At 40.8% G+C, this 11,344-nt stretch overlaps 2 protein-coding genes across 6 annotated transcripts in view; one reads left to right on the top strand and one right to left on the bottom strand.

Moving 5' to 3' along the window:
* LOC142390045 (proteasomal ubiquitin receptor ADRM1-like) lies at positions 1 to 5,862 on the bottom strand. Of its 3 annotated transcripts, none has more exons than XM_075475383.1 (10): positions 5,755 to 5,862; positions 4,337 to 4,578; positions 3,624 to 3,740; positions 3,026 to 3,236; positions 2,548 to 2,629; positions 2,276 to 2,418; positions 1,759 to 1,893; positions 1,446 to 1,603; positions 950 to 1,052; positions 1 to 381 (listed from the first exon to the last, which is right to left on the bottom strand). In XM_075475383.1, exons 2-10 carry the CDS (start codon positions 4,544 to 4,546, stop codon positions 293 to 295), a joined length of 1,248 nt encoding a protein of 415 aa, XP_075331498.1. In that variant the 5' UTR covers positions 4,547 to 4,578; positions 5,755 to 5,862; the 3' UTR covers positions 1 to 292. The 3 variants fall into 3 exon arrangements, with proteins under 3 accessions (XP_075331498.1, XP_075331500.1, XP_075331499.1); XM_075475385.1 differs by having other exon boundaries at positions 2,303 to 2,418; XM_075475384.1 differs by having other exon boundaries at positions 2,548 to 2,626.
* Positions 5,847 to 11,344, top strand: part of dnajc5ab (DnaJ (Hsp40) homolog, subfamily C, member 5ab) — a 24,283-nt gene continuing 18,785 nt past the window's right edge. For all 3 annotated transcript variants that reach the window (XM_075475388.1, XM_075475387.1, XM_075475386.1), the window contains exon 1: positions 5,847 to 6,086. The gene's annotated coding sequence lies outside the window, so the exon portion shown is untranslated. The remainder of the gene's footprint in view (positions 6,087 to 11,344) is intronic.

Here is an 11,344-nt window from a genome sequence, read left to right as displayed (position 1 = left end):
TGAGTCCAGAACTGATTTTTATTATCAAGAGTTAATCACAAAAAGCCTGGAGGTATATCCCCCCCTCTCTCAGGCTGTGGGGGTCTGTAATGGAACGACTGGAAGAAAAGTTAAGGCACAGGCCAAATGCAGCCCCCTCTGGAAGGTCAAAGGTCAAACACAAACTTCTGCTGCTCACAGTGAACATTTGCTTTGTTAATATTGTGTTTCTCCTGAGTAGAAATGTTGTCTTTGGAATAGAAAGAGTAAGACAACGGTAAAAAGAGGAGAGGAAACGGATTTGGTTGGAGCTTTAATCCAGACTCATGTCTTCGTCATCCTCCTTCTTCTCTTTGGAGTCGCCCTTGCTTCCCTGCATGGCTCTTGCAAATGCCTCCACATCTGACGAGGAGAAATTTAGAATCAAGTTCTTTTTCCAGTAACGAGCCGTGATTTCCATTTCCAATATTCTTAAAAAGGCTTCATTTGTTCTATTAAACACTGCTATCACTACTTTCTCTGTGGCACTGAGTCATTCCTTATCCAACTGATGTCACATCATAAGACTGTCATAACAACACAGAGAACATGATTGTATGCATCTATATTTATGCTTTTATCCAGAGCCACATAACAAATATCTAAGGATATATATCATTCCAGAAACTCTGGGCTTCTCCATCAGGTGTAGAAGAGGCCATAAAATTCCTCAGCACTCGGTCAAGAAGGGAAATCAGCAGTGCCTTCAGTTCCAGCCACTGTCTAAGACTAAGCTTGCTGTCACTTGTGTCTGGTGCGGCCTATAGTACACTGGTACAGTCATTGAGCTTTGACTGAGTCAACAACAATATACAAAGGATGAAAATGTACATTTATTAAAGAAGTCTATTCAAATCTTGTGAGTCCTGATGGCAGTTTTAGGAGAAGCCTGTGTGTAAAGCCATCTTTTCTGCCCTTCCATGCATCTTACCTCCCCTGTTTGCAGCATCCACAGCTTCTGCCGGGAGACCAAACTGACTCATGAGCGGGCCGAGCTGCCCAGAGGCCAAGGCACTGCTGAACATACTCATCGACTAGAATAAGGAGAGGTCAGAATCAGTGAAATGGTTTGAACATTGTGTGACACCAAGCTTCATTAACGGAAATGTGTTCGCACTGAACTCTGAGGAACCAACCACACTCGCTCATGCTGCAGTCATATGCTCAGCCAATTAGCACAGACATGCACGTATTACAACAGTGATGGTTCCTCTTATACTGGAAAAGGATTTCATCAGGTTCTGGGAACCATTTATTCTCAGTTTCTGTATCTGGGAATTCAATTAAAGAGGGATCGACTCCAATAAACCAATCTAAGAAAGAGACTGCTTTTCATTTCTGATTTTAGTTCAACTTCTTCAGAATAAATAAACTGAATGTCCAGAAGACGCATGTCTCGACTCAAAGAGATCAAAAGCTCGTCCTACCTGCTGGAACTGAGGTGAGCTGAGTGTGTTCTGGATCTCATCAGCACTCTGCAGCAAACTCTCTCCACTGGGGAGGAAGGGGAGGAGCCTCTGCTGCACTTCAGCATTACTCAGGATGGGAGCCATCATCTCTGGCGTGCAAACACTTGCCAGGTCCACTAGATGACATGACATGGGTCTCTTAAAAAGCAGATTTACTCAAGTTCTGGAATTACACCGTCATTTGACTGTTTAAAGAGCAAACGTCTGTTAATGAACATCTAAATTAGCGTTGTCCTGATACCTTAACATCACAATAAGTTCTGTCACTCACCCCCTGACCCCTGGGCAGCAGCTGCTTCTGGGACGTTCATTGTGGCAAGAATACTCTGAAGGTCACTGAGCTGGATGGGTGTGTGGGCTGCAGGGCTTCCAATGGAGGCTGGAGCCACCGGCGTCTGAGCTGAGGCTGCAAGCGAGACAAGAAAGGATGTGTCCAGCTTTCCAGGTGATGCAGGTTAACCTAAGAAATACCCTTTCACATTCCAGTAAAAGTTCCTACACAGGCAGCTGTCGATCGAGTAAGTCATCACATGTGATGTGATCTTTTAATTGATTAATTAATTGTGATCTCTTCAAATCTAGGCTAAAAACCTACTTATTTACGATTTATTTTAATACCCAGTAGTATGATGACACTTTTGTCTTATTTGATTTTGTTGTATTTTATTGCTTTCACTGTTCTTTTATTGTTTTTACTGATTCTTCTCTTTATTTATTACCTGCTGTAAAGCACTTTGGTACATCGTAAAAATCATCTGTCAAGGGCTGTAGAAATAAAATACATTTACATTTATCTGGTGTAGAGGGGGCAGTACCAGCAGAGGAGGGAGCTGAAGCTGAGGGGGCAGCAGGGGTGGTGGGGGGCTGAGACGAACTCAGTCTGGGAGTTCCACCCGATGAAGGGGTGGCTGTGGTGGATTGGCTACGAGAACTGAGGAATTGAGAGACACCGGTAAACCCAAAAAGCAAAAACAGAACAGATACGATGATATTCATCAGTGGTTTGGAATAAATCTGGGATGTCAGTGATCTAATGTGTCTGTGACGCAGTAAGAGTCACCTGGATGAGGAGCTGCTGGTGGCTGGACCTCCACTGCCCAGTAGGTTGGCAAGTCCTGGTCCCGCTAAAGCTCCCAGTCCTCCTTAGACAAAGACCAACAAATATATTATACATATAAAGAAATAAAATAAAGTCCAAACAGACATAAGGACGTGTTCAGGCTCCTGAGTAAACTTCCAGAATGTTTTGTTTAAAATAACGTACGCCTGGTTAGTAATGGAATAAAGCATTAGAGAATTATTCTATATTTCACTCTGATCGAGCTCTTATCATTCTGAAAATGTGGAAGAAAAGTGAACAAATTCAAATCAAAATAATTGTGTGCTTGTACTTCCAATTAAGGAACAATGCTTTCACTTGCTGGGTTGAACTGTTTCACACTTGTTAAGCTCAACATCATGAGCCAACACAGAATCCCATTGAAATCCTAATTAACAGACTGCATGTACATGTCACAGGAAATATTTCGACTTCTCACCCAGTCCACCCAACCCTGTTGGTCCAATCAGCTGCATCAGCTGGTTGTGGCTCATGTTTCCCAGCAGGTTCTGGAGCCCCCCCTCTCCCCCGAGTGCGGACAGTTCGTGACTGCTGCCCCCGCCGCTGCCAGGTGCCCCGGGAATGGGAGGATTGTTCAGAAACTCATTTACCTTACGACAGTATTCATCATCCTTGTCACTTTTTGGCTCCTGATGGAAATTAGACACACAAGAATTCCTCTGAGTTAGGGCTACTTTCTTAACAGACAAAAATAAACAAATCATTTATTTATGTGTTAACATAAGATAGGTTTAATAAAAGAAATGTAAAATAACCAACACTGGGGGGAGGCAGAAAATCAATTTAAGAGAACTATTTTTCTCTTTATTCATTATGAAAATGAGTCTGGGGGAGATTCTTTGAGTGAAAGCATCCCTCCAGATAAGACAGGAAAAAGATGATTAATGTAACCATGAAGCTGCCAGACATGCACATTTTAAAGGCCTCCCACTTCATATACCCGCAGGTTTTAACAGCCATTTGCATGCACAGAAGTCCTTTCACTTCTCCAATTATTCGCAACATCTTCTTCCAACCTGTATCCAGAAGAACAGCCTTTTGGATCCAGCCTTGAACTTCAGCACATAGACACGTCCAGTGGTGCACTGATTCACCTTCTTGAATTCACAGTCATCAGGGAAGATGATCAGGTCCTAGGGAAGGAAAGACTCATTCAAGCTCATTTCATTTACACTGCCTCATTACAAAATGCCCTCTAAAGGTACGTTACATTAGAATGGGGAGATGATTCTTTTCAGAGAAATACAAAAGTAGGGACAGCAGTAGTTGCTCTGGTGCAACAAAGAGGCCATGATAAATTGCCAAAAGAAGTCATTGCTATAGCACTTTATAAAGCCACCACCTGCCAAGTAGATATGAATTCAATGCATCAGCAATGGCTGCATGTAACTGTTCAACAGAACACACAATAAAGGGAAAATGAGTTGACAGGCTTTCATTGCTGAAGCGCTACCTTTGCCCTTAATTATGAATGTAAAGAACAAAACCTCCTGTCATACATACACACACACTTGTATATACATATATATATATACACATATATACATATATATATATACACATACATACACATATATATATGGATGCCTCTCCAAACAGCAAAGCCACCCTATTCATTTTTTTAATTTAACTAAAAAACATTGCCTCAAATTTAACAATTGCCTAGATTTAAGTCACATTTAACATGTAAGATGGAAATAAGAGACATTATTCATTTAGCATTGCTCACATCATCTACATTCCCGGTGGTCCTGTCTTTCCAGCAGAAATGAATCAGGGAATCATCCGACTGCTGGATGTACACCGTGCCCTTGCGCTTGTCAGGTGTAACAGTGTTCCCCTTCAAGGTCATTTTTCCAGCACGAAACTCCACCAGATACTTGCTGGAGCTTCCTCTTGAGCCACTGACCAGGCTTGGAAAGAGAGCCCCTGACGACATCTTTAAAATCTCTTTCTCAGGCGTCCCAAACCCTGATGAAAAAGAACAGAGAAGTCAGCTTTTCGAGATAAGATTGTTTTTTCTACAGTAGCACTAAATAATATACTTCTTAAAATGCAAAAATATAAGAGTAACTGTGTGAAAATTATTTGGCTGATTTAAGCAGGCCATCTCAAAAACCTTGGGGTAAAAAGGCAGCAATGTAAATTAGTTTTTATTTATAATCAATTCAACTCTTACTGTTCTGCATTTCTAATTGTTATTATTTCATGTTATTGTTGAGTGTTGTACTTTGTGAGTGAAGTTACCGGAGTTATATTCCTTGTTTGTTTAGTGAAACCTGGCCAATTAAAGCTGATTCTGATTACTAACAAGTCTGCCTTTTTTTTCTTTAGATCAGGGGTCTTCAACGTTTTTCAGGCCAGGGACCCCCCTACTATTTGGCATACAATTGTGTTTTATATTTAACGGGGCCTAGTGCCGTGTATAAACATAGCTACTCTGTTATTGTACATTCAATACTAAGCTATTCAAATAATACACAGGTTAATATATTCATGTTTGTATTTTAAACATGTGCAAGGTACAGGGTGGCCGTGCCACTGCCATTTATAAACAAACATCTTGCATACAACACTGAGCTATTCAAATAATCCACAGATTTTAACTTTAAACATGCATGTAGATGGGACAATGAATCCTCAAACCATCTGATGGCACACGTTTGCACACAATTTGTGAGAAAAAACTGTTTGAAAAAAAAAATTAAAAAGAAGAAATGTTAAAAATTGTCTAATTGTCAAAGATTTCGCGACCCCCCTGTTGAAGACCTCTGCTAGATTACTATCACTATGTCGCGTAGAGATAACGGTCAAGTTTGTGTTTTTTACGTCTGTTCGAAAAGTTCCACAAGTATGGTGCCCGTTTTTTGGTATTTCAAGAACTTTTCAAAGCAACAATAATGAAATTAGCGGTTAGCCTTTTAAGTTACCCGTCGGTAGCATCATTGCGTCAAGTGAGCTGGCAGTGCTAACGTTAGCCCATGACGTGGCTAAACCGATGAACACGACCAAGGCCGAAGTCTAACATACTTTTATCAAGCCTGTCGTTCGAAATTTTAAACAGTTGCGCTTTGGTAGGAGGCTCATTGAAAACAAATGTGAAACGGATATGTTAAAAAAAAAAAAAAACAACTCATGTTTAAGTACCTTATTTTGGAATAAACCCACAAGTTTCTCCTCTCGACGATCCCTGCTACAAGCGAAACGTGTTGACTTCCTGTTAATGTCGTGAACGCGCCTGCTCTAACCGGAAGCAAGCGGAGGGTCTTGTTGGAGGTATCCTCGGGACCGCTCTACACGGATTGACAGCTTGCTCCTTCCCCAGTAGAGCCGTTAGCTCCGTGGCTGTACTACCGGCTGTTTGAATGGTTTAGTGGTGAAAAGCACAAGCGCAACTGGGATACGAGGATTACAAAAAATCAAATCAGGCTTAAACTTCAAAGAAAAACAGAAGCCATACTGCCTGGGTTGGAGAAAAGGTAAGAAAAACTTAGAGTTTGCTAGTGGACGAACATTTGTCAGCTTTGCTGCCCTTGGATTAGTTCGCGAGCTAAGTGCTAAATGTAGGCTAGGCTAACGGCAGGCTAACACCCCTTTAACCAACATGGATGCTGGTTGCTTTCCTGTGATGCAGTGCCTGGAGATTATCCGCTTTAACCACGATTTGATTCCCGAGCCGACCGGTAATTTCTAGTTTGGTTGCCACTTCAGAGAGCATCCCCAGTGAATGATAAGAAAACAGGCAGACGTTGGATTCAGATCCCGGGGCGTCACATCGATTAATTGTTAGTTCAAACGTGACTAATTTAGTTGGTCTTGAGTAAAATAGTTACAAGACGGCACAGGATAAATCCGGATTTACATTCTGTAGCTAGTGTGCTTTTGATCTCAAAGCTTACATCCGTCTATGAAAATGTTGGGGAGACAGGTGCAAGATGGAGGGTTAACAACATGTTCCCAAAATCTTTTGATAAACTGTCTCAAGCGTTTGGATTGCTTTGTTGTTTATGAAACTGTTCTTATTAGAGTGTGGTTACGAAAAAAAAGCTGAAATGGCTGGAGAAGGGCAGGTTTTTATGGATTGGTAGGTGGTGTTAGACACGGGCTGACTTTGTGTGATCACATGTCTGTTTATAACACAGAATGTTATTACAGCTTAATTACTAAATCCGTGTCATTTTGTCTTTATGTGGCTTCTAAAGCCAGCCCTTTCGTCATTTACAGCCGTTGTCATGTTTGTAGTCAGATTGTAGCCCAGGCAGCTGTTCAGTCCTATCAACTTTCATTGTTGATTCTGAGGAGTGACCATCATAGTCTGTTACACAAAAAGTTCCATCTATGTCCTTTATACTGGAGGTAAATAAATTGTTGCAGATTTTTACTGGAGCCGTGAAAGAGCTCCGGCTCACACACTGAATATGGATGCAAATCCTTCATAATAAAACTTGCTTCACAGTTTCCGAGTTGGATCACAGCTTTGACATAACTTGCTACAGCCAGGTGTTTGTCATCTCTGCCAAAGTGGAAACGTGCAATATGATTTTTCATATTTGTTCAGTTTCCAAAAGTTTTACCTGTACTGCATAGAAATTGAAGTGCTTTTTTTAAAAAAAAGGTTTTTGTAAGTTCCACCTGTTGCATCAACATTTCCATATAAATTAACATTTTTTTTTAAGATTCTGAACTAGGACTGCACATTATTTTGAAATATTATCGTTATTGCATCAGATCAACATCAAAAAGACATTTTGATTTGAAATAAGTTAAGCACAGGTGTTTTAATGCAGGATCCATTTTATTTGAAGTCCATGTGCATGTTCTACAACTAACAAGCATACACAGGTGCATAAGTAGAATGCATCCCTCATTAAAGCTATAATGTGTAATATTTCACGGACAATGAATGTCTCCATGTCGCTCCGCCATTTTAAAACTACGGGATTTGTAGAAGGACATGTCATCAGCTTCGCATTTTCCGTTTCCAATGTGGAAACGGAAAATGTTTCAAATGTTGCTAAAGTTATATATTTACAGAGTTTAGCCTATAGCTTAAGGGAAATCAGCTTTTCAGGCCGGCTGATTTCGGCTCGGGCAGGAGTGAAGTGCACTGTGTGTAAACGCTCTGCATACTGTCAGATCGATCAAGTAGTAGGCGGTTTCGACCACAGCCAGTGGCTTGCGCTTGCGTCTTGCGTGAAGTTTAGAAAATTGAGGTGACACACGCAAGCACGCAAGGGGGGGCTTGCAACCGCGCAAGGGCTTGCGTTGCGTCTTGCGTTGCGTCTTGCGTTACCGACTATAAACCAGGCTTTACTCTCTTGATCTGCACACAGAGCCAAACAACCATTAGCACTCCGCCTGCAGCAATTTAAATCACATATCAACCTAACATGCATGTCTTTGGAGTGCAATATATTTGTGAGGTTAAGTTACTGTGTTAACCATCAAGTGACAAGTGGTAAGCTAACATCTGGACATTTCTGATTAGTATATAGAATAAAATCCTTCCTCCTGACAACTTTTGCCGAGCCAGCTCCATGCTAATCTTGGATTCACTGACTGTGTCTGGTAATCAGAAATAAAACACCATGTAGATCTTATTAGCGGCAGTACGAGGGAAACCTTTAGAGGGGCGAATGACTTTAGGACTGGCTTCTTATGTCCTTGCTGTAGCTTTTGCAGACTGCATACTTGTTGGTTAAAACTTATGTAGCATGTTTCTGTGTACCGGCTAGAATGGAGTCTGTGCAACTTAAAAAATCAACATGTACTATGTGGTGGGCTCAATAGATTGCTGTGTGCACCAATGCTGAAGTCCCTCATTAAGCTAGCATTAGCCCGCAAAGTTTGATAATGTGACTGGCTCAGGAGTCCTATCAACTACTTCCAAGTCAATAGGCTGAAGTCAAAGTAAAGTCGCGAGTCATTTCAGTGAAAGTCAAAGTCGAGTTACAAGTCTTTTATCGTTTTGTCAAGTCAAGTCTGAAGTCATTAAATTCATGACTGGAGTCTAAGTCATTTGACTGGAGTCCACAGCCCTGCTGTATAGTACTGATTTTACCCTCATCAACACTGTAGTCATGCTAACTTCTTTGGAAAAGTTGTTCAACCTCAGAGGTTAAAAAAAAATCCCAGTTATAAGGTACTGTTGGAAGGAAGAAATGTTCGATAGGTTACAGTTAACTAAGTATGGACAAAACATTCCCTCTGTGTGTCTGTGTAAAACCTACATAATCTGTCATAGATGCAACATCAGCAGACCTTCACAGTTCAATACAAACATACTTTGCACCTTTCTCTGAAGTGTAGCACACCTTTGGTACACTATGTTTCAGTGCAATCTGTTGGTTTCCTTAGCTAGGCTACTTTCTTTGAGTTGGCTCTGTATTGGAACTGAATTGGACTCATTTGGAATTTAATAAATTGGATTATGATTGAGTTAAATTGGATTGTATTTTTGTAGAGCCCTGAGACGACAATTGTTGTGATTTGGCGCTATATAAGAAACATTGAATTGAATTGAATATTAGGACTCTACTTGGATTGGTTGACAGGAAAAAACAACATAGTTACAGTAAATTGTTTAATTTTGTCAAGTAACTTTGTTACTTTGTGCTCCTGACAGCCCTTTGGAACAAGTCATACTTGGTCAGTCTTTTCTAATGTTACTGTAATGATCTTGAACATTAAACATGCTGGCCTGCAGAGTTTGAGAAGTGATTGTTGGGTTTTTTGCAGTTTCTCTTAATATTGCATGAATTTGCAAGGACATCCAGTCCTGGGAATATTGGCAACAATTGCTTCTCTAAGATTGCCGCTGATGTCTTTATTCCTTGACACTTGAATGCTCGAGAGCAGCCAGTTGCTAAGAATCCTGCTTTTATAAAGGTGCTCCCACTTGTTGATGATTTCCTTCTTAATTCCAGAGGGAGCAGAAAAGGTGTGCTTTTTCACACACTGCTCTGCATTTTGGCTTTGTTTTTGTCTAATGAATATGACACACTGATATCAGGTGTTCTTTTCCATCTGAGATTGTACATGGCCAGGTTTTTTTTTTATCATGTCTTCATCCATAAAAACTTCAATCGGAAAAGAGTGTACTTATGGTGTACTGTAGTTAAATGGTGAGACAAGTCACCTGATTTAAGACACAAGGGTATTGAGTAGTGTGACCGTGAGAAACCAAACAGCAAAACTACCCTTTGTGGTGTACTTATTTATTTTTTTTTATTGAGAGGCAGCGGCTGCTGATAGACTCCGCGCTTGACTCTTGTCATGTGTGTGACGGGGTGATGTGGGATCACGAGGCTGTCAGATATTCAGTTTTAGTTTCACTTCTCCGGTGGCTTCACGCTTTCTCTTCCTCTCTTTGTTACCCTGTACTTACCCTGAGTCAATCCCTCTTTTTTCACCTCGACCCTACAAGGGGGGGCTGTTTTTGTAAGGAAATATGGTTGGGAGTTAACCAGTCCAGTTCAGGGCCGCGGGGGGCTGGAGCCTATCCCAGCTGTCATTGGGTGACAGGCAGGGTACACCCTGCAAACTCCACACAGAAAGGCCCCAGCTGGGAATCGAACCTCCTGCTGGGAGGCGACGGTGCAAACCACTACACCACTGTAAAAAAAAATAAAGTTTTTAATTTATCAAGCGGAAATGCCAGATATGTTTCTTCCTTGTTACAGTTTTAGCATTTCATTTAAAAATGAATCCCATTAACTCCACATCCAGTGTTTTGATCTCCTGGTTGTCACCGTCATGTTTTCTTGTTCACTGTAAGCACGACTGCTTCCATTGAGAAAGCTGAACACAATGCTGATTAAAAAGGAACTTTGTCCTGAGCGTTTTCTCTCAGATTCCCGAAGCCAAGATTTACACACACAGGAGTTGCCTAATTAATCTAGATACAAAGGTAGCTTTTTGCATATGTACTCAGGCTGATTTCTTTTTTTTTTAATATCTGTTCAAATGTATCCTGAATCTTAGAGAATAGAATAGAGTAGAATGCCCTTTATTGTCATTATACCTTGTACAATGAAATTGGAGAGCTTCTCCTGTACTCAGTGCAAAACAATTATAGTCAAGTCAAAGTTTATTTATAATGCACTTTTAAAACAACAATAGCAGCTGACCAAAGTGCTAACAGGAAGGCCTAAAATAAAAAGTAAAAAAAAAAAAAACGACTTGAGGAACATGAACAACACAGACAATAAGACTTGAAGACACCCATAAACACAAAAAGCACAAGCATGGATATGCTTTAGTTACAATAAAGTAAAGCTAAACTAATGGAATAACAGAAGGCAACAAGAATGTCAAAACATAAGAAGGATAAAAGAGAAGGGGTTAAAAATAAATAGATAAGACTCAGATGAGATTAAAAGACTAGGATCATAAAGAAATAAAAGCCTGGGCATAAAGATGGGTTTTAAGATCTGTTTTAAAAACAAAAAAGGTGGGAGCCAGGCGGATATGAAGAGGGAGCCAACAACTGCAAAGGCCCGGTCCCCTCTACTTTTTAATCTGGAGCGGGGCACCACTAAACACAGTTTGTCTGCTGACCTGACGGCCCTGGAGTGGCTCTGAATTTTTAAAAGATCAGCTAGGTAAGGGGGTGCCAAACCATGTAGGGCTTTAAAAACAAATAAAAGAATCTTAAAATTTATCCTGTATCGTATGGGGAGCCAGTGGAGGGCAGCAAGAACAGGAGTGATATGCTCACGCCTTCGTGTCTTGATGA

The sequence above is a fragment of the Odontesthes bonariensis genome, chromosome 10 (assembly GCF_027942865.1).
Source record: "Odontesthes bonariensis isolate fOdoBon6 chromosome 10, fOdoBon6.hap1, whole genome shotgun sequence".
Classification (NCBI taxonomy): Eukaryota; Metazoa; Chordata; class Actinopteri; order Atheriniformes; family Atherinopsidae; genus Odontesthes; species Odontesthes bonariensis.
Note: the sequence above shows the minus strand (reverse complement) of the source record. Positions and strands in the feature narration are given on the sequence as shown.

Excerpts from the sequence above, each read along its gene's own strand:
- LOC142390045 (XM_075475383.1), bottom strand. The coding sequence starts at position 4,546 with ATGTCGTCAGGGGCTCTCTTTCCAAGCCTGGTCAGTGGCTCAAGAGGA. Across the intron at positions 2,419-2,547 it reads ACCAGCAGCTCCTCATCCAG|TTCTCGTAGCCAATCCACCA; the intron begins GTGACTCTTACT and ends TCAATTCCTCAG. Across the intron at positions 1,894-2,275 it reads CCCCTCTACACCAGATAAAT|CCTCAGCTCAGACGCCGGTG; the intron begins GTAAATGTATTT and ends TCTCGCTTGCAG.